Below are 22,989 nucleotides of genomic sequence, written 5' to 3'. Positions count from 1 at the left end.
CACTCGGTCTCGCAGGCTGACCCGGCGCTTAATCTCTTAAGCTCGGTTTGGACTTTTCCGGGGGCAGAAGTCGTGCATTTTGGTGAACTATCTCCCGGTTGCGCCCAAGAACTGTGTTTCTGCTGTCAAGCTCAAACCCCTCACCGAGTCGCAGGCAGTAGAAGAATTTTCGGCTCATTTTAATAGAAGTGAAAACAGAGGTTTCACGCAAGTGTTAAGTGCTGGAGCGGGGACTCTTGATTCCAAGCCAAAGCACTTTCTACTGCGTGATTCTGAGCTCTCCATAGAAAGTGTGATCGCAGAGATGTGCTGCCTTTCTGGAGGACATATGATCCAATGACTTCTGAGAGGAAGAAACTTGTATTAGCCCAGTTAGAGTGTCCAAAGTCAACCACAGGCTTAGGAGTTTTGATTCAGTAAAGCTAATTTTAAAAAATTTTTTAAAGGCCTTCAAATTAACATTAATCCTATGTATGTCTCCTCCCAAACCTTATTTGACAACCTTAGGAAAGGAAAAGGAATAAACACAAAAGTAACAAGAACAAGAAAATGACTGCACATGAAATGTCAGTATTTTTGGAAGACAAAGAGCAATAATAACACTTATTCACTGCTTATTTTATGGCAGGCGTTATTCTAAGTTCTTTTCACATATTAACATATTTAATCCTCTTCACAAAGTTAAAGGTAGATATATTTTAAAGCTAAGACCACCACAAAGAGGTTATCTAACCCAGGCAGCCTCTCTGTAAGTGGAGAAGTTTGCACAGTGGAGCAAAGTGTCTGGAGCAAATGACTCACAAAGCAGAAGCCCAGAAAGGCTGTGGAACTGCAGGTGCGGAGAAGGTAGAAGGGAGGGGAGCAGTGCAGCTGGACTGAAAATGGGCACTGCTTATAACCCTATAAAAACAAACATTCAGGTTCTCTCTCAAGTCCAGTGCAGCTGAGCATTTAGCCATCCTTCTCCTGGCAAAAAACTACCATGGTGATGGCAGGGAGTCAGAGGGCTTCCAGACACGAAGGAGGACAATTTGGAATGTGAAATACTGTTAGTTCCTTCTCTGCCTCTCCCAGAATGCTGACACTATTTTTTTTTTTTAAAGATTTTATTTATTTATTTGACAGAGGGAGATCACAAGTAGATAGAGAGGCAGGCAGAGAGAGAGAGAGAGGGAAGCAGGCTCCCTGCTGAGCAGAGAGCCCGATGTGGGACTCGATCCCAGGACCCTGAGATCATGACCTGAGCCGAAGGCAGCGGCTTAACCCACTGAGCCACCCAGGCGCCCGACACTCCTCTTCCTAAGCCCTATTTTTCTCTGGAGAAATTGAGCAAATGGAAGACCACTGAGAAATGGTTTACAGCAACAACCCCCAGGTAAGTAGGTTTGGAACTCACAAACACAGCACTTCCAAACATTTTTCTGTTTGGAATTTTAAGTAAACCAGAAAGTAGAACAAAATGGTTTTTAAAAGTATTCTGTAACTAGCCTCCTCAGGTAAAAGGTAATTCATTCATGAAACATGAGGACTTTAAGCCTTTTTTAAAGGGAGGTGAGAGTGTAAGAAAGAATTTTTCAAAATTAAAAATGACCTCCCCAGGGCACCTGGGTGGCTCAGTGGGTTAAAGCCTCTGCCTTCGGGGCACCTGGGTGGCTCGGTGGGTTAAGCCACTGCCTTCGGCTCAGGTCATGATCTCAGTGTCCTGGGATCGAGTCCCGCATCGGGCTCTCTGCTCATCAGCGAGCCTGCTTCCCTCTCTCTCTCTCTGCCTGCCTCTCTGTCTCCTTGTGATCTCTCTCTGTCAAGTAAATAAATAAAAATTTAAAAAAAAAAAGCCTCTGCCTTCAGCTCAGGTCATGATCCCAGGGTCCTGGGATCGAGCCCCGCATCAGGCTCTCTGCTCAGAAGGAGCCTGCTTCCTCCTCTCTCTCTGCCTGCCTCTCTGCCTATTTGTCATCTTTGTCAAATAAATAAATAAATCTTTTAAAAAAAAATGATATCCCCGATTTTAAAATATCAATTAAGAGTAGGAAAGGGTGGGTAAAACTGTACTAGAATGTACAATAAAGTAAAAAATACAGAAAAAAAAAGGAAATTTCTCAAACACTAGGAAATTGACCAAAACTGAAAGATTTTACTTTCTACAGTGAAAGGGCCTACCAAATGCTCAACACAATGTTAAGAAACCCACAGAAAGGGACACATCAGTGTGAAATTTCAGAATGTTGCAAATAAAAGGTCGTTAACTGCGGAGGGAAAAAAAAGTTATAAAGAAAGGATATGGAACACATACACAACAGCATTAGGTTTCTGATCAGCAACACTGGAATCTAGGAGGAATCCCTGTAAAATGTGGAGATCATTTCTAACCTAGCATTTTTAAACCCAGCCAACCGAGATAGAATATAGTTTCAAACCTGCAACTAGCCTGGAGCAGAGCAGAAAGAGGGTTCCAAGCGAGCAACTTCTGGAGGTGTTTGGAGGGGAAGAGGGGTACCGGAGGATCTGGGAGAACAGTGAAGATCACTTGACACCACATACTGAGGGAAACAGCATGTAAAAGGTTTTACAGTCCTGTGGGGGATCTCAGAATTGGTGACAGCTACACAGAACACAAGAAGGGAAGCGATTATCACCCCCAGGAAGTTTATTTAGGAAATATAGTAACAGTTTACTTGCAAAGCCATTAATAAAAGCGTTTACACTAAACATTGTGATCTAATTACTCTGAGGCAGAGAGAAAGTGAGGATAGTGTAAGAGTTCTAAATTCTCACCTTGCAGAATATAAAGTCTACATAGCGGCTAACCTCTGGGAATCCAGAGAACTGCATAAGCCTACTATTTAAAATATGGAGGACAGTACTTGCTGAAATACCTAAAAAAGTTAAAAGTAATGAAACTCAGGGGCATCACCTCAAATGAAGTGTTAAAATTATCTAACTTTTTAAAATACGCTCATGCTTAGGAAGCTGATTATCACTCACCTGGTATCTGATAACGATGGGGAGTTTAAGAACTAGGCTGGCAGTTTTCATCCATGAACATCAATGATCAGATGAAAACTCCTTTGACCCTCCTTATCACCAAGTCAGAGCCCAGTGAACCAGCACTCGGTAATCACAAAGATCAATATATGAATTTAAACATTTTCCATGTTTCGTAACTAATAATTATTCTGCAAACTTAAGTTTGTGGTTCATTGAGGAACTAGAAAACAGAAAGGACAGAACAAGCGAGGCAAAGCCTTTAGGAGGGGGAAGATAAAAAATGAACCAAGATCAGAGAGGGGCTGTGAACATCAGGGGCACTGTGATGCTTAACGAGGTTTAAAGCAGCTCAATTCCACAAGCTGGAATGACTAAAGAGTTGTGAGACACTTAGGGATGGGGTCGCAAGACCAAAGAACTGAATTCCCCAAGAACTGGGAGCAAAAGGAATAGCTTTTCGGGTCAATGAAAAGAAGGAACTGAAAACAAAGGTAAAAGTGTTCTAGGCAGCATCAACTGAACGACGCTTTGCATTTAATGGGGGAAGAGCCAGAGAACAGAATAGGGACACAGATTTGCTTCTGTGAATTTTTCCTCCTTTTATTGTGGACTTACTCTGTGAGCCTTCAGTAGGAATTTACAAACTTTTCTCCTTAATATGCCTGCCTTTACTTTCCATTCTTTGACTTGCAGAATTTTGGTATTCCTCTGGTTTTTGAATATTGGACATTAGAGAGGGCCTGAACAAATCCAAAGGCAGCTAAACCTTACAGAATACTTGAGCATGAACCCTGCAGACCTTTCATTTGCATCATCAAATTCTGTCCTCAGAAAACCCTCTGAGCCAGTAAGTAGAAGAGTTAAGACCTGACCCAAAAACCATTCCTTTCTACTACTATGTTCTCTTTCTAGGGTGCTGCTGGAGTCTCAATAGACCAAGAGATTAGATAGGGCCTTCAAGACAAACGTGCTGACGTCAGAGATCAAGCTGCCACCTCCCATCATAAAGGTGCTGCCACCTACACTAAGATACAGAGCTATCGTGATGGTGGGGAGCAGAACTGGGAATCCTGACCAAAACGCTTCAAGTTAAGACTCTGTTCTCCTACACTCAGCTAAATCTTAAAACCTTTTGAGCCACATTTGAATCATGGGAACAGCCTATTATGTCTGTTAGTAAGAAATGATAATATTCAGCGGTGCCTGGGTGACTCAGTCAGTTGGGTGTCTGCCTTCGGCTCAGGTCATGGTCCAGGGGTCCCAGGATCGAGCCCAGCGTCGGGCTTCCTGCTCAACTTCTCCCTCTGCTCTTCACCCTACTCATGTTTTCTCTCAATAAAAAAAATCTTAAAAAAAAAAAGAAATGATATTCATAAACTCTGTTCTGTGGGCCACACTAATGATTTCTCTTATCCTAAAAATGTCTTATAAACAAATGAAATTAAGCAGTATGTCCTCCTGTATAATGAAAACAGAGGTCACATTATTTGCCTACTTATATGAGTCTTAAATGACAGCCAAGGTTGAGATTACAAGAATGAGGGAAAGCCTTAAGCCATAGCACTGATGTTTCAGTATTAAGGATTTTATTTCCAGCACTTATGTTCACCCTTGAGTTTAAAAAGTCTAGGAGAATCTAAGGGACTCCTTTAAATACATTTACCTACGTGTGATGGAGAAACCAACAGGAACCAGTCCACCACTTTTTATTTACTTGCATCACAGATTTCCTTTAGGACATTCTTTGGCCTAGCGCCCTTCACAGCTCCAGTGTAACCTCAGTGTCCTAGGGTTTCACTGATGCACACCTAACAGTGCCTACAAGACATCTATACTTCCTATCGTCTCACGAATCCATGAAAGCCTGCAGATTCTCCCAGCTCTGAATGCAGTGATGCTTACCAAAATCAGCATTTTGCTTTACTGACACATACAGACAACATCTGACAGCAGGGAGTGTAACAAGATTTGACTGAACCAAAACTGCATGAAGACTAATGAGTGATTTCACCATTCTGCTTTGCAGTGTAATTTCCAGAAGTCAACTGTGATAAAAAGCAGGAAAAAACTATTTTAAAATTTCACTAACTCCTAAAAAGCTAGAAGTTGGATTTAACAGTTTATTATGATTTATAAGTGTCATTTTAAAAACATCAGTCCATTAAACCATGTAGAAATAAGTATGCAAAAAGTCTGCAAAACAAAACATACTTTAAACATGTTTGAGTAGAGGGATTATCTGAGATTCCAGATTTTTCAGTCACTTAGTTATTATGCTATGGCTGCCAAGTAATCCTTAACTTCAGTCGGAGTGAGCCTCCTGAATCCGGCTTCATTGCAGATTCCAACCTCTATGTTGTCTTCTGTCATTTGTCCTTCAAAGCTTTCCTATTGAAGAGGGAGGGCAAAAGGTCAATTTTCCAAGCACTTAATTATAAACTCATTATAAATCCCATTGTTAGAAATTATGCTAACCTTTAGGGTTAATATGGCTGTATGAATGGCATCTTCAAGTTCCAGGTCTTCATTGTATCTAAAGAATTTTGGAAAAAACAATGATTTATGGCACAATTTACATTATGATATAAACCTGACAGCAGCAGCATAAGAATTTTTAAAAATCTAAAACACTCCTAAAAATACTAAGCTACAGATTCTTTTAGTCCACTCACTGCAATAGCTGTCCCAGTAAGAATTATTTGGCATGTAATCCTAAAATCATGGAGCTTGAAAATCCAACAGAAGTATAAATATTTTAATATAACCAGAATATGGTGGTAATATAATTTTTTTTTAAATAAAGAAGTCAGACCTTTGCTAAAATTTCCTGTTTGTTCTCCTAAGCTTTAACTTCATGTGAAATGTTTGAAGACTATTAATATATAAAAGGAAAGTGCTTTAAGATCTTAAAATTATTTAAGTTTACCAATTAATCCCAGGTTTAAGATTTTTAGTAATCTTAACATTATGTGAAAAATGTACTGAGAAGGTCCATCTGTTGGTTCTAGTCAGTTACAAACTTCTACCATTCAAAATGCAGGACACACTTTGGTGGACTAATGCTCAGTCCAGAACGCGGCCGGAAGTAAGAGCAGGTTGTTGTACGAGGGCAGTTGACAGATTTTTACAGAGTACTCCACTTTCCATCAAGCACATGTATCAGACTTAATCTACCATTACTACCAGGTATTTGGCTTCACAATTTTTGTAATTGTTATAATGTATACTGTTACCACTTAACTCATTTAAACTTTCCTCCTGAATTTCTTACTCCAATTCCAACAGTTTTTAATTTTTTTTAGATTGTGGGAGGAGAAACAAGATAAAAAATAGAAACAACATTTAGGAAACAACTCTAAGAATGTAGGAAAAAAGTTCGTAAGAAATACATAATATTACCATTTAATATACTGAAGACTAGGAAGCCAGGGTGAAGAGAAGTTTTTGTTTATTTGTAACTAGGCTACACAAATGAGTATCTGTATACAAAGTAATAAAACAAACATGTTTAAAATCATGATGTTAGTGATTTAAACAGAGTGGAGAAGGAAGAGTGAAGAGTGAAGTAAGCTTGCTAAATCTAGCTACAGATAGTCTACCTTTTCTCGAGGAAAGTCTTCCCGTTCACATAGTTCTTTCCCATTGCTGTGGCTTTCCAGGCAAAGTAAGCTCCCTAATGAGGAAGAGAAGAGGATAAACCATATTTTAAATCATTAATCTTATTATATCACCCTGCCATTTCTTTTTTAGTTCTATAAATCTGTCTCCGACTTCTAAGTTCACAGAATATTGGAATGCAATGGAATATGTCACAAAACAGGCTATTTTTACAAAAGGTGAGTAACAAAGAGGCATGAAGGCACTTCTGGAGGTTATGGAGAGGGTCAGTATTTTGATTGTGGTGACAGCTTTCTCAGGTATTTACACCCGTCAAAGCTCATCAAATCGTACATTTTGAATATGTGTAATTTACTGTATACAATTTATGTGAAGAAGTTGGTTAAAGGAAACAGATTAACTTAAGGCAAATAAGCAAAAGTATTATTCAGCTTACTGGGATTGAGGGGCTCTAAAAATCTATCGTATATGTATGAAAAATGGTGAGCAAGTCTTTATTATTATTGCCGAATAAATTAAAAAGAGACAGTATCTCATTAAAAATATTTCATAGTTTAAAAAAAATTTTCATAGTTTTGATATTTCATAATCTATTGTTCAATGAAAGCAGCAATATATTGTGTATAATATGGCCTCATCTGTTGGAAAAAAAATATGCACACACACAAGAAAAATACTGAAAGAAACGTACCAAACATACTTTAAAAGAAACAACTGCTTTTTCGATAAAACAGGGAAGAAAAGAGCAAACAAATGAAACCTGGATCCAAGTGATGGTGGCTTCTGCTGCCCCAATGGAAGGGAGGGAAGAGGGCTTGTCATTTAGCCTCAGCAGCCCAGAGATGGGGCAACAGACACTGTGACCTCTCACAATACTTAAGTTTCCTCACTGAAGTACCAACCAACCAAATATTTTTCTTCTGCTGCTTTAGATTACAAGGTTAGAGTTAAGACTGACACGGAGTGAACCTGCAATTATTTAATGAGCCACAAACTTGGAAAGATCCGTTCCTCATCATGAATTTCTTTTCTTCCGGTTTTTCTCACAGCCAGTGAGATGGCTGTAGAGTAGCAGCAGCGTCTACGAACACCTCCTAACTCAGACACCGGTCTTCTGCTTTCCAGGAGACAAACTCACCCACTTGACACAACAACAGCTTCAAGAGTTACATCTGTGCTTGTGCAGGAAAAGTCACATTCAAGTCAGCCCCAGGATTAATAAGCAGATGGCAGGAGTACAGCACTGGCCTCTAGACACAAACCTTTCATCGCATTTGTCAAAGCAACAGCATTCCACTGACTTGAAGAGATCTGGTAACAGCTATCTCAATAAATCGTTTTCAAGTACGTGGAGTTCATGAATAAGAGAAGGCAGAGAAAGAGGGCAGACCCTCTTCATCAGAAGATCGCACTGACAACATTTTAAATGTGCAAATGAATATACACTACTCCACGTGTTCTAAAGCCCCAGTGCAAAAGAAAAAAGGACATCCTGCTAAATTTTAAACTTTTTGTGGTTATTGTTTTTATTAGATGTTCAAGGAGTACTTTAACAAATCTCTCTAATATGTATGATACTTACAGACGGATCTGACTGAAATAAGTATGGTCGCCCCTCATTCCAACCACAAATTAGTAGGGAAACTCCAAATGGACGAACGCCACTGAAGAAAAGAAAAAGAAAACGAAATTACTCGGCATCTTCATGGTGTTAAAGTCGACCTAAAGTAAGGATTTATTAATACTCTTCAGTGTTAATAAAGCATATCATGGGGTAAAATGAATTAGACTTGTAAGTTCCTTAAAAAGTATTTCATACCCTTCTGAACTAATCAATTCAAAACAAATTCTCTTTATGGTACTAAGGAACACTAACCAAATCATTTGGGTAAATAGAGAGACAAAAATGTTGGGGTAACTGTGGAGTAACATTCTGTGTCTTAACAAAATGAGAACTTCCAAAAAATGCAGCTTTTCCACTAGCTTTACATTATTAGCAACTACTTTCTATTAGGTCGTTCCCATGCACACCCAGATTCCAGAGAATTAAAAGAATATGGATATGTTAAAGAGTTATTGCTTTCATCATGTGCTTACAATTATTTGTGGCTGCAAAGATAAATTTGGAAGCAGCAATAACCGCCTGCCCATAAAGAAGCATTTTAATCACTGGTAAAAGACATTACCTAGAATTTGCTTTCTGAATTATTCAATAGCAAGAAACCACTCTATTTTTTTCCTTAATATTCTAGATCACCCAGTTAAAAATTCAAAATATACATCATAGTGATTTATTAAATACAAGAATTAAATAAATTAAATAAATTAAATAAATTTATTTAATTTATTATTAAATAAATACAAGAATAGTAAATCCTCTTCTTAAATACATGCACTCTTCTAAAATGGTTTCTTTTTTTCTAATTCGTGACACATTTCAAACTATAAAATCAACTCACCCTGACTGAGTGTATTCTTGCATCACTGAAGCAACTCTCTGCACCAGCTGAGCTGTGGGGATGGGTTCTTGGTAAACGAGATAGTATTGCTGAGCTAGTTTTCGGGCTCTGTGCACCAGCACTCTAACAAACAAGGAGGAAGGAAGATTTAGTTAACACTCGGCTATTTAACGACCCTTCTACAGACACATACCTACAGCGCAAGTCTTACATGTATCTGTGTAACAGTAACAAGCAGCTCCAAGTTAGTCTTGCTCTGACATCTGATTCCAGTTAACTTATGAGAAGACACCAGAGCAACACAGAGGAGCTGAGCCATAGGAAATGGAACAAGGATAAGACAAAGGGAAGAAAATTAGGGAACAAGGGGTACCAGTCAGCTCAGCAATAACAGATTTAGTAACACAATGGGAGCTTTACCTCCCTTCATGGCTTCTTCAAGATTGTGCCCCCTTTCCCGAGGGCAGTCATCCTATCTTTTTATCTCAGTCAAGCCAAAACTCACAAATGCCCACACGGTAGTACACGTATGTACATACGTACATATACGCACATATACTACTCAGGGCATACTTTTCTCTCTCTGCTTCAATCCTTTCCACAGACTGCACTTCAAAGAGTACCCTTCAGAGTTTAAGAACAACAAGAAACTATTCATAACTTTAAAAAATTTTGAAGTTATTAAAAATTATTAATATTCTGTATGATGATCAAATACATTAGCAGGACAAATAGGATGGACCTTTAACTGCTCCTGCACTGCGGGTCTGAACCATGCACGTTACCCTTCTGTGTAAGACCCAGTTTACCCCCAGCAGTCCTGCCTCGGTGTACTCCATCAGTACGCTGCAGCATCCCTTCCGTACAATGGTAACAGGATCTACTGTAGTGAAGCCTAGCCACATTCCAGCAACACTGTTGCTTTTTCTGATTTATTAAGGTGAAACTTTGGCTCTACCTGTGTTGTTTCCCCAAATCAGGGATGAAGTAATAATAGCCCCTTTACTTGTTATATGACACAGAAATGTGCCGATCTCTTCCAGCTTGCTGGTACCCTCATATAACAAAGGCCCTGAAGTTTCACTTCAGTGGCCTTTGAGAATTCTGTTCCTTTGCTAAGAACACAAATGTAATGGGGTTAACTCGGAATGGTAATGTTTTCTTTTGCTGCCTGATAACTTTTCCTAGATACAGCTTATTATAACTTGTATTGCTTATTTTAAAAAGGCATTAGAGAACAGCTTAGCCCTTGGATAGTAGAAGAGAGATTATGATCCGAAGGGAAAGCTCACTAAACAGAGGTAGAGAGAAGTACTGGATCTCCTCTTTTACAACAGAGTGGCAAAGAGTTATCCTTAAAGCGACCCTTACTGTAGCCCCTGCAGGCAAGCTATAGTCAGCTGCCAACAATGCTAAACAAAGTACAAAAATAAAGGGTTGCGCGGTTAAAGGAAAAACATCCCTTGATTTTTCTCAAGGTATAAATTACAAACAGTTCATAAAATGGTGAAAAAAACAACAGTGTACAAGTACCTGTAATCTGGGCCCATGCCACTATACACCAGGCCTATATGCTTGGTAATTGGTTCCACTTTGTGTACACTTCTCTCGTCATACAGAATGGATTTCTGTTTCTTCTCAGTTGCTAATACCACACCATTTGCAGCTTAAAAAAAAAAAAAAGTGCTGAAGGTTTAATCATTTAAAGACTCTGCTTCAATAGTTTTCTAATTATGGATGCAATTCACCCAAACTCCTTTATTTCCTTTTATTTGTAAAACCTCTTCTATATTAAAATCACCTAAGAAATGATAAATCCATTTTCCCCTCACTGGTCATCTATACTGCGTAATGCATTACCCATCATCTCTTTAAAGTATATTAAAGTATTCCAGGACACCTAAGGGTCCACACATTTTAAAATAACGGACTTCTGCCTACTTGGCTACTGTTCTTATAATTTGAAATTTAATCAATGATACAGGTTTTAAAAGAAAAAAAGGATATCTTTAGACTAAGTTTTATCATTAACTTTTCTAAATAACAGAAAGGATAAAAACCATATATAATTAGTGGAAAAGCAAAAGAATATTCAGTTTTCTCAATGGGAAAGACCATTTGTGGGTTATTACAACTGAGAGATAAAGGAGCTACATTTATTTTGGAATAAAAAATTTAATCATCTTCTTAGACTTACTGGCTTATTAGTTTTTTTAAACTTCAAAATACTGTAAATCAACAGAACTGTTAAAAATTATGCTGCCCTAGCTGTTTATTTGGAATTAATTAATTCCAAAAAATCTTTAGAATAACTATTAACAGGCATCTGAAATGAATGAAACATTTAATTACCTTTAATTCCTACTGAAGGGGCTCCTCCAGCGACAGCAGCCAAGGCATATTCAATCTGGACAAGTTTACCAGATGGGCTTAAAAAGAAACAAAGATATTTGCTAAATTCACATAGCCTCAAATATGTATAATATAAACATCTCTGAGAGAGGGCAGATATATAGGACAAATCCATTAACCAAATACCAAAGAACAGCTGAGCTTTCACATTATAAAGCTGCACAGAAACTGAGTTTACTAGGCAACTTGAACATACTCATTGTGAAGCACTTATTTTTCTTCCCCGCCCCCCGCAACCCCGCTTTCTTGTCTGCCTCTCAAAGCAGCAGCCATCATTACTGTTGCCTTTTACCACTTCCCAACCTTGTGACTTCAAATTACTTAACCCCACTGTGTCTCAGTTTTCACATCCATAAAGTGGGGATAATAGGACAATACCTATTTCAAAAGATTGTTGTGAAGATTAAATGAAGTGATGCCTTTTGTTCCTGGCACAAAACTAGCAATAAGTAAATACCAAATAGTAATGTAATTAGAACATCTGTGTGTTTGTTAAATACCATACAACAGCATATATTTTCTATGGGTAGAGTTACACATTTTATAAGGTAGGCATGGCCCAAGATGTAAGACTTAGTTATCACCCATGACAAAATATTTTCTATATAAGGCTATTTCGCGAAGCTATGAGCTGATGATATGTAACATATCTGATTCCATGGGTTTCATAGCCAAATACTAGCCCTGAACTGGCTTTTAATATCAGACTTTATTTCAATCAAGTTGATGAGTTAAAACATCACTAATTCCCAGACTAACCTAATTTTGCAGATAAAGAAAAAGGTTTTGAGTGAAAGTCATTTGTCTAGAATGACACAGCTTGGTCCATCTCTCCAGTCTATTCTACTAATGAAAATAACACCTTGAGTTTCAGAAGGTCTTTTATTTCATCTTCATAAAATTATGGATACTCTGTCACTCAATTCTCAACTTTGTTCCAGACACACAGACTACTCTTAGAACTCAAAAACCCCTTTGACAAGCTAACATCTCTGCCTGGAATGCATTTCACCTTCCTCTGGTGAACTCTCTTCTGGTCATCCTTCAATCTTCAGTAGAAATGCCATGTTCTTAGAGAAGCCATCCTGACCATTCAGACTAGGTTGAGTCGCATCCACATAGGCCTATGATATCCCATACTTCTCCTCTGGCTAGGAATCATCATGCATAAATTATTCATACAATGTTTGTCTTCCTCAACAAAGTGAAGAAACTCTGTTCAGTCAGTATGCTAACATATTACCTAGTACCAGGAGTCACAATCATTTGGCTGGCAGAGACACAACTAGACCTATGTACAGCAATAAGCATAGGTGTGGCAGCTTAAAGACTCTAAAATGACAAAATTAGCTAACTTGAGTGAGAAAACATCAATAGGTATTTAAATTTTTAAAAATCGGCTGTACATGTTTTACTTTAGTAGTCACTATTTCAATAAACATATCATGACTCACTGGTCCACCCGGTTTTCAAGTGTTCAGTATCTAACTCAAATACTCCTGGGGAACATTTTAAAGGCTCAGGTAAACTTAAATACACCTTCTCTGTGTTCCCACAATCACCTGCACATACATCTAGCATTGCATCTTCCCACATGAAGCTTACCAGTCTAGGAGCTCACTGAGCCATTAACCATCTTTCTAGTCAGTCATGCCACTGGCCCACTCCAAGGTACCAGCATCTCTACCCGGGATAACTGACTTCTACCTAGTTTTCCTCTTTTCTACCCTTATTTTAATATCCCTAGCCAGCGATACCACTGTACATCACTTCTAACTTAAGTCCTGTAACTTCCTGGTTCACTTAAAATACAAACCTCTTATTTTGGCCTACAGGACTCTGCAAGAGTGGCCCTACACACACTGACTCATTGCTCACCATACTCTAGCACACTGGCCTTCGTTTCAATTCCTGTAGTTCAAGTTTTTTCCCAACTTCAGGACTTTCACATATCCTCTTTGCTCTGTCCATCGGTCTCTCTGCCCCTGTATCTTCAAATAGTTGGCTTTTCTCACCTCTGGTCTAACAATTCACCCCCACACGCAGCGGCTTTTCCTGACTATCCAACCTACAGTTGTGTTTCTTTTTTTACTCTCTTTTAATAAAAATTTCTGAGTAAGAGAAAAACTTTATTCCCAATGCATTAGCAGACACTCATTAGTAGACACACTGTTTACTCATTGTCAATATTCTCAACTGAATGTAATCCACAAGAACACCTTTTCATCCTATATTATAGCCTCATAAATTCCACCGTTAATAGTTTAATTCTGAATAAAACAGCCTAGAAGCAAAAATTTCCAATCTAAGACAGAGTTGAACTATTCTGTTAAAAAAACAAATTATTACAGATGGATCCAGCCCCTGATGATACTGTTTCAGTTCCACTCATTCTAAAGAAAAGATTACCCTTTCTTAAAGAACCCAGTTTGCTCTGTTCACAAATATGGAACAGTGATTATTTAGCAAATATTGTTCTCTATCACTGTATATGGTTACAAAGGCTAAAAAAAGTCATTTATTATTGAAAACTGCCAAGGGTAAGGAAAGTATTTTAGTATTTTAAAAAGACACCATGCAGTAATAGAAACTGTATTGATTTTGTCATTGGAAAGAACCCAGTTTTAACATGACCTCAGCTACTCATCTACGACCTCCGACAAGTTTTAATTTGCTCGACCTGTGGTTAGTTCATCAGTAAGATGTTGAAATAACATTCATCACACAGGGTAGTAGAAAGAAGTGGAGTAGGATAAATTGCACCCACACAGAAAGTACTCAACAAGTTGGATCCCGCTTGCCTTCGGCTAGCTGTCAGAGAGAACATTTCAACTAAATGGCAGATTACCGATCCCTAAGAAAATGGTCAAACTAAATCATTTAGTCGATTTATTAAACCCTTGGCCGATGGTTTTCTTACATCTGGAACAATAGTTTATCTCAACTATATTTTGGAAAATATACTATTATTAATCCCTTGTCCTAAAATAGAAAAGCCTACAATTTTTTGTGAAGTAAACATATCCTCCTCCCACCCCCAAAATCGCCAAAACGGAACTGCAGCCTACTAGCCTGGGGCCCACGAACATTAGGGGACAGAAAGATTCGCGCTTTCATTTTTAGTCCTTAAACTTCTAACCGGGGCAGGGAAGAAACCGAAAGCGGGAAGAGATTTCGAAGTACCAAATGGAGACTAAGACTCAGATCAAACTGTAACGATGAGGTTTTCCGAAGAGAAAAAAGGGACCCCAAAGATTGGACCAAGATTCCAAGGTCCAGAAGCTCCCCAATCAGGCCTACTTAGGTCAGGAAGGAAATCCCGAGTTCCGAACGGGACACCCGGAGGCAGCTAATCCAAAACTGCCTTATTCGCCAGTCTTGAAAGTTAAAGTAAATCCCTGGTTGAGGACCTCAGCCGCCCGCAGCACCAAGGTCGCCCTCGATCCCCAAACCCGCGTTCCCGCGGCTTCCCGGCACCGCTGTTCCCAGGCCGCGGGCGGGCCAAGAAAATGACTTTGCAAAGTCGCATTTCCATCCCTATTTCCCACTGGGCCCCCCGGAAGCATCAAGCCAGAGACTAGGATGGAAAAATCCGGGCAGAAGGAACTCCTACAACCTCGGCTCCACGGAGGACTTTGGGAGCCCCTTCCATACCTGAATGTAGTCAGCGAAAAGCTGTAACCGCGTTCCGCCATCTTTACCTGGAGGGCCAAAGCACATCCGCACACATGCGCACTGCAGCCAGTTTCTTTTCATTTCCCCTCCCCGCTCCTTTCTTTCTCTCTCTCTGATTGGAGGAGAGTCAGAACCGCTCCAGGGACACGCTGGGCGATGTAGTTCCAGCAGCCAGGTTTGCCGGACTCTGCGTCTGTACGCATGCTCGAGGCGGCGCGGAACGCAGCAGCCAGGTGGGAGTGGTCTTCGGGCGGCGAGGAAGATGGCGTCGGCCATGCTGATGCTCGTCTTTCCGCCGTGGCCGGCCGCCCGGGGACTCCTTCGGAGCTGTTGGGAACTGCTACAGCGGAAACTTCAGCAGACCGGGCCAGGTTTACCCAGTCCTCCGTGGGGTACGTAAGGAAGGCCGTCGTGGAGGAGAGATCGAATGAGGGGACCCCAGGCAGCTTTGGGGGCACAGCTTGTATTTCGCTCTCCTCCCGCGTTTTGATCCGTCGCGGCCGGTAGGAGACGTTGTCCGGGATAATTCCTTACTTGGAAAGTAGAAGTTGGTTTTGCTTCCCCCAACCCCGAAAAACAGAAAAAATCGTCTGATTGTCCCATTCATACACAGAATGTAATCGAAGTTTGTTCGCTTAGATCAGGGTCGCCACTATCTAGATCCTGTTTCCATCTCAGTCCTCCAACCCCCTAAAGCAGTTTGTCTTCCTTTGTGGTGTTTGAGCTCTGCAGCTGAATCCTGCTGGTCCCTGTGTTTTCCCCGGCAACGAATTTTAGTTACAAGTATCTTGGATGTTAAAATTGTCATTACTTTTTCATTTACATTCTACGCTTATTTTCTAAGGTATCCCGAACATATTACCCAGGGAGTCTGAACGGAGAGCCCACCCCACCGTAAGCCAAAGCCTACAGGTGCTTCCTGGGAAATCTCCACACTCTCCCATTAGGTATCACCACTTTTCAGCGGAAGAAGCAGGCTCGCGAAAGTCCCAAGGTCACACGGGCCGGCAGAGCCTGTGCTGCTAACCACTGAGCTCTGGTTTGCAATACTTTCAGATCTGTTAGAAAGGAATACCAGTTGCTAAGTGCTAGACAGCTTTGTATATTTTTAAGAGTTCCTGAAACCAAAAGACATCTTCCAGGTCTGAGGAATAGCAGGGAAAGGATAAAGGAATCTCTTTGATTTTATAAGCAACGTAGAAAAACAACTGAAATGTTGGTAGTCATATAAGTAAATATCACGCAGATTGGTGAGCTAATTCTTTTCTTTAGAGAACGAACAGTGATCAAGTACTATGAAGAACTAAGTGACTTAAAGGGCCTACCAAACTATATGACAAAGGAAGTAACTCAGTTGGAATATAATAAAAAGGGGCCATGATGCAGTTATTTGGGTGCAAGTTAGAAATATATTTGGGGAACCTCAAGCTTAGATTTACTTGTAAAATAGGAACTGCTTACCAAGTAGAATGTGGACAGTTTGAGTGATTCATTGATGTTTACTACTAAACCCCTGAGTCTGTATTTCAAAAAGTGAGAAATTCTTGGTAAAATTTTACTGATTCATTTCAGCAGGTGCCTCTAAGAAAAAATTCTATTGTTGTTTAAAATTGCATTATGTTTGAATTCTAGTGTATTTCAATAGCTAAGGCTTCTGTTTAATGTCTGTTGAGTGTAGTGTTCTAAATTTTATATATGTCTATTGCCATATCACTGTTGTTAAGAGAATGATATGTGGAGAGTCATTTAGAAACTAGAAATCTATTCTTTATTTCCACGTTTTGTTTTTGTAGGGCCAGCATTAGCAATCCAAGGTCCAGCTGTATTTACAGAACCAGCAAATGATACCAACGGAAGTAAGGAGATTCCCAGCCTTTTAGATAGTATCTTTTGGATGGCAGCTCCGAAGAACAGACGCAGCATTGAAGTTAACCGCTGTAGGAGAAGAAACCCCCAGAAACTTATTAAAGTTAAGGTAATATGTTGATTTTTGTGGATGTGCTTTCTCTCACATCCACCACTGCATCTCCTCTTAGTACTTACATGGCCTATGAGTAAATCATTCTTAGAGCTTATACATGTACTTTCCTCTGGCCTAAATAAAATACAGCTTTCTCATTATGTATGTTTATATGTCTACTGTCCTGTAGCCTAAATGTTAGGACCATAGTCAAGAAGAGAGTTTGGAGTCTGGACGGGGGACTGGGTTATGACTTTTGTTAGGAGCTGGTGATTTGGTGTCATATTTTGGTAAACATCTTAATCACAGTAGAGTCTAAAATTAAAGTCAGAAGCAGTAGGTATATTGTATCTCAAGTTTTACTACCCTTACCTATTTATTCTGTCCTTGACTGTGACAAATAAAATACTGTGAAAGATAATCCTTAGGTTGGTCATAAAAATAGCTGATATCTATTTAGTGCCCCTGATGTGTCTTAAGTGCTTTATGTGAATTATCTTACCAAATCCTCACAGTAGCCCTACAAAGTACATATAACTTTGCTTATTTTTAGGATTGAAACTGAGGCCAAAAGAATTTACCTGTAGTCACAAACAACTATTAAGTGGTAGAGCCAGGATGTGAGCCTAGGCAGTCTGATTCTTTTCTTTTTTTTCTTTTAAGATTTTATTTATTTGACAGAGAGAGAGAGAGATCACAAGTACGCAGAGAGGCAGGAAGAGAGAGGGGAAACCGGGACTCTGAGAACATGATCTGAGCCAAAGGCAGAGTCTTACCCACTAAGCCACTCAGGCGCCCCAAAGTCTGATTTTTTTGAACTCACATTCTTCTCTTGAATCTTTCTGGTGTGTTCCTGTCCTCAGACAATTCCAGGTGGCCATACCCATTCCCCCTTCTCCCTGCCCCTGTGGAGTGGATATACTCTTCATTGATCTAGTAAACAAGAATTACATTGTTTGTTACCTTTGATTTGTTAACTTGTGCTTTTAACAGTCATGGTCTGAGTTACTGTTTGCTCCATGGCATTCCACAGCCACAGCACAGTGCAGATGAAACTCGAGAACAGAGTTGACTTTCATAAACTTCCAACATTCACTATTAAACCACGCCCTTAGAACTTAAGCCAAAAAGTATTACTGAGTCACGTTTGGAACTGGACTTAAAGTCTGGGACTGAAAAGTATGTCATTAAAGCAATAATACATACAGTTTGATTGAGAGAATTTACAGTTTTGGAATGAGAGTAAGCTGTTCCATGAATTCCCTCACTGCGTTTATTCTGAGGGAAAAGACTAGCCCCCTGTGGATTCATTTTTTTCATTGAATTGCTTCTGGCTACACATAGTATATTATACTGGTACTTTGATCAGAAAGAGAGCTCCGATGGGTATCGCTCCCATACCTCCAGTTAGACCTGCAATCCAGCATGCAGTGTAGCAAGGAAAATGAGAAGTTGGTGAGGCAAGTCATTTGCAAGTTTCTTTAGTCCTTTCAGAAAGTGAAACTCTTCTTTGTCATTGCCTCAGAAACGTTTGTATGTTAATTTTATGAAGTGCTTGGAATTCCTTTGATGCTCCTATTTACAATTTTTCTTTTCTACTGCAAATCTACCTTTAGAGCACATTGAAAACATTTCTTCGGAGGTTATAATTGTCTTATTGAAGTTGAGTGTAAAAACTCATTATCAAATTGTAGCATAAGAAGGGAGTTTTATATTAAGGAATAATCAGTGTTATTCATAAAAGGAAAAATTACACCATATACCAACTGTTACACCATATACTGTAGTACACCAGAGGCTTCATACAGAAATTTAAGTTACACTGATACTTTAGGGGAAGCCATCTATAATGTTTGTCTCCTTGTTTTCCCCAGGGGTAAAAAAATGAGTTCCCTTTTTGGTCTCTTATTACAATGGTGCCTGTCTGGGTCCCCCATTGTGTTGAAGGACTCCTTATTAGATGTTCAGTATTTGAAGGTGGGGGGAGTAGAGTATCATTTTACATAATATGGCTGCTGTGTTTAAGTCAAAATGTACCAGCTTCATAGTTGGTAGACCTGAGTTCTAGTTCCACTTTCTCTATTAATTCAAACTTGTCTGTCCTCAGTTCCCCTATTAAAGTGGCATTGAGGGGCACCTGGGTGGCTCAGTTGCATGTCCAGTTCTTGATGTCATCTCAGGTCTTGGTCACGGGGCCGTGAGTTTCAAGCCCCATGTTGGGCTCTGCAACGTGCATGGAGCCTTCTTTAAAAAAAAAAAAAAATTTAAAGTGAGGTTGAACTGGTACATGACCTTATGCGACATGAACAGTCCAATAAAGTTCAAGTGTAAGCATCATTCCTGTCTGATTACATGTGCAGTATTAGGCCTCTTCTTAAAATACGTTTCTGCTGTTTTTTTTTTTTTAAAGAACAATATTGATGTTTGTCCTGAATGTGGTCACCTAAAACTGAAGCACGTCCTTTGTGGCTATTGCTATGAGAAGGTACGCAAGGAGACTGCGGAAATCAGAAGACAGATGGGGAAACAAGAAGGGGGCCCTTTTAAGGCTCCTTCTGTGGAGACTGTGGTGCTGTACACAGGAGAGGTACCGTCTGAACAAGATCGTGGTAAGAGAATCATTGAACGAGACAGGAAGCGACCGTCCTGGTTCACCCAGAATTAAGACCAAAGGTGTTGGAAGAGGATAACTTCATATAAAACATTTGTCCTGAAAGAAAGGAAAATTCTTTGTTTTCCTGTTAGTTTGCACTTGTTTTTAAATTACCAGTCTAGTTTAAAATGTTCTCTCAAAGCAGTTAGTTTTGTGTGGGCAATTTGAAGAAAATACCAGGAGTAAACTCTGAAAATATTGTTTATACAGAGGCACAATGGACTAACATGTCTGTTTCTGTTATACTGTAAGATTTTACGTAAACGTAAAATTTCCAATGCAGGAAAATAAAACAAATGATTGGCAATTCCTAGCAAGAACTACGTGTTTTATTTCTGATTTTGTTTGTTTGCCAGTGGTTTTTCTTACACAAAAATACACAGATACTTTCATTTAAGTAACACCTGGAAATGGGTTATTTGAATTTGGGGTATTGTTTTTCTAAGATGGAAGTAAGAGGTTTGTTCTGTTCAGTTTTGTTTTGTTCTAGCAAATTAAAATTGCCTTTGGTGAAATTCATTTTATATGGGATGTGTGATGTTAATTTACTTAGAGATAGCTCTTCACATTTTATACTAAATCAAAATGACTTTGAGAATTCCTTAGATGGCTCATGAGATTTGTATTTTATAGTTTGGGGAGAGATTTTTAGAAGGAGATGTGAGTGAATTCATTGGTATACAGAACATGTACGTATCCTTTTAGTTTATTTTTCATTCTGTCATCTTATCTCTTTGTAGCAATGGCCTTTTTAACTTAATATAATTCATTTCAAATTTCCCTTTCCCTGCCCCCTTCATGTATCTATCCTGAACCCAAAGTTTGCTATTTTATGTGTTTCCTGCCACATTCAAAAAAAAAAAAGTGAGATAAGTTATTAAAACACACTGTGAGGGGCACCTGGGTGGCGCGGTCGGTCAAGCGTCCGAGTCTTGGTTTAGGCACAGGTCAGGATCTCAGGGTCCTGAGGTGGAGCCCCGCGTCAGGCTCCCTGCTCAGTGGGGCATTTGCTTAAGATTCTCTCCCTGTGCCTGTCCTCCCACTTGTGCATGCCCACTGTCTCTCTAAAATAAATAAATCTTTTTTTTAAAAAAAAAAAGCCACACTTACACTGAGATGAGTAGGGGAACTACAGTTAAATGGAAAATCAGTAGTAGGTAAAATAATATAAAACCTAGAGATAGATTTAAGTAAAATGCATGCCACATTAGCCTGGAATACTTTTTGGAAACAGGCAGTGACTTCAACTCAAGTTTTCTTTCCTTTGAAAGAACCTATACTGATAAATCTTCGCAAGGTAAGACCGATGTTCCAGAAATACACAGCTGTCCTGGTACTAAAACCTGAGGGCCATTTCTCCCGTGGGACTTCATAGTGATGATTCTGTGGATTCCTAGAAGTAAAATGAATCAGTTCCATCAGGTATAGTATAGACCAGTACTGTGTTGAAGAACAGTGTCATAAAACAAACCCTTAAAACTTCCAAAGTATTGGAGTCCCAGTAAATAATTCTTCAAGGTTTGGCTCTAAGGCTGAAATTGAGATTCTGGAGGAACCGGTTATCTGGGTATTTGCACGAAGGCAAATTATCCACAGATAATGATTTCTTAAACTCTGAACGAGCTTTAGAAGTGCTGTGCGTCCAACTTCTTATCCTTCAGGTAGGATCTGTGAGTCATGAAATCTGAGGCCAAGTCCGCACACCCGGGTCTTGCACTGCCTACTGAGCATAGGTGTATCGTGCGCCCCAGCTGACACAGTGTCCTTTGACTCAGCAGCGCGCTCTTCATGCAGGGAGACCCCGGGAGCATATGTGGCCAGGGTCACTTCTTGTTTGGACAGCTAAATGTCATATAAAATAGATCCCCAAAGTAGGTGGCAGAACCAGATATCTAGTTTCTGTTAGGAAGCAGCATCACAAAACAGTGTTACTCTTTTTTTTTTTTTTTAAGAGATTGTCCCCTTAAAGTCCTCTTTGAAATACATTTTATTAGTTCATTCCACCAGTTTTTACTATCAGGGGGAAAAAAGCATCATGAGTTGGAATTAAATCACTCATGTAACTGATCAGTTAATTTTTCTGAATATTGGAAATGATCTTCCTCCCTGCTTGCTCCCTGCCCTCAAGACGTGGAGGCATTTTACCAGGCATTTTCGGAGAGTACGTCTCCAGGAGGGTTCATGCTCTGTTGTGGTTGGGAGAGGCTGGTGATGAGGTATGTGTCCCCTCTGAGCATACTAGCACTCCCCTCCAGCTTGCTGTCTCCTCTTTCACCACGTCTCATCAGATTCTGAAAATCTGGTGTCTGACTTCATTCCATCTCCCTACCAGTGTCCTCATTCTAACCCCGTCATGTCTCTCCTGAGCTGTTGTTACTCTGCACTTTCCAATTACTAGTTTCCAGTCTTCTCATATGTCTAATTAATTTTAATAGCTTTTAAATTGCGAAAGGGACACACGATTGTACTTAATGTAACAATGCAAAGTATATAAGCAAAAGTTAGGAATCCTTTCTCTGCCACTACACCTGATATCACACTATGTGGTATACATGGCTTCTAGATGTGACGGCCCCAAGGTAGTGTAAAGCACATTGTGATTGTATCACTCCCCTGGTCAAAACCAGGCTCCTCGTTAAACCCTCACACTTTGCCTTCATAGTGTGTCCAAGTCTTTGTGCCTGCCCCCGCTGCAGGGCAGTGCGCTCCCCGTCCCTAGCTCAGATTGTTGGAATCAACCACCCAGAGCTGATTGTTGACACCCCACCTCGGCAGGCTTCGCTCCTCTCTCAGTGCCTTCACTGGCTTCACTGTCTCCTGCCTCAGTGTCCTTCGGACTCCCTTACTGTTCTTCCTCTTCTCTAGCCTTCAGAGTGCCCTCAGCTCCATCCTTGTCATGGCCTTAAATAACACTCTATGTTGACTCCTTCCAGTTTGGTGTTTCCGGCATGGGCCTCTCCCCTGGACTCCACACTCATGTTTGTTCCATTGCCCACATGGTATCTCCCGTCGCATGCCCAGCAGATATCTTAAACTCAGCATCTCCGACTTGGAATCCCTTCTCTCCCAGTCCTACTTCCCCTACTCCCTTTCCATCCCAGCTTATGGCAACGCCATTCTCCTAGTTGCTCCGTTTCAAAACCTACCCCAGTGACCCCCGACTCTGTAGATAAGTCTGTCTCTTCCTCTCTCACATTCAGTTTGAGCAAATCTGCAAATCCCAC

The 22,989-nt window shown here is 39.9% G+C and overlaps 2 protein-coding genes across 2 annotated transcripts; one reads left to right on the top strand and one right to left on the bottom strand.

The window, feature by feature from the left end:
• Window positions 1-5,094: 5,094 nt before the first annotated feature.
• Window positions 5,095-15,212, bottom strand: PSMA2 (proteasome 20S subunit alpha 2). Its single transcript, XM_046020934.1, has 8 exons — window positions 15,132-15,212; window positions 11,418-11,494; window positions 10,599-10,731; window positions 9,066-9,188; window positions 8,189-8,270; window positions 6,588-6,661; window positions 5,464-5,521; window positions 5,095-5,376 (listed from the first exon to the last, which is right to left on the bottom strand). The coding sequence occupies exons 1-8, from the start codon at window positions 15,170-15,172 to the stop codon at window positions 5,260-5,262; spliced, it is 705 nt and encodes a 234-aa protein (XP_045876890.1). The 5' UTR covers window positions 15,173-15,212; the 3' UTR covers window positions 5,095-5,259.
• Window positions 15,213-15,384: 172 nt separating this feature from the next.
• Window positions 15,385-20,078, top strand: MRPL32 (mitochondrial ribosomal protein L32). Its single transcript, XM_046020935.1, has 3 exons — window positions 15,385-15,544; window positions 16,946-17,127; window positions 19,523-20,078. The coding sequence occupies exons 1-3, from the start codon at window positions 15,415-15,417 to the stop codon at window positions 19,775-19,777; spliced, it is 567 nt and encodes a 188-aa protein (XP_045876891.1). The 5' UTR covers window positions 15,385-15,414; the 3' UTR covers window positions 19,778-20,078.
• The last annotated feature ends 2,911 nt before the right edge of the window (window positions 20,079-22,989 follow it).

Source organism: Meles meles, chromosome 10 (assembly GCF_922984935.1).
Source record: "Meles meles chromosome 10, mMelMel3.1 paternal haplotype, whole genome shotgun sequence".
NCBI lineage: Eukaryota > Metazoa > Chordata > Mammalia > Carnivora > Mustelidae > Meles > Meles meles.
The sequence above is the reverse complement of the archived record's forward strand: the minus strand, read 5'-3'. Positions and strand labels throughout refer to the sequence as shown.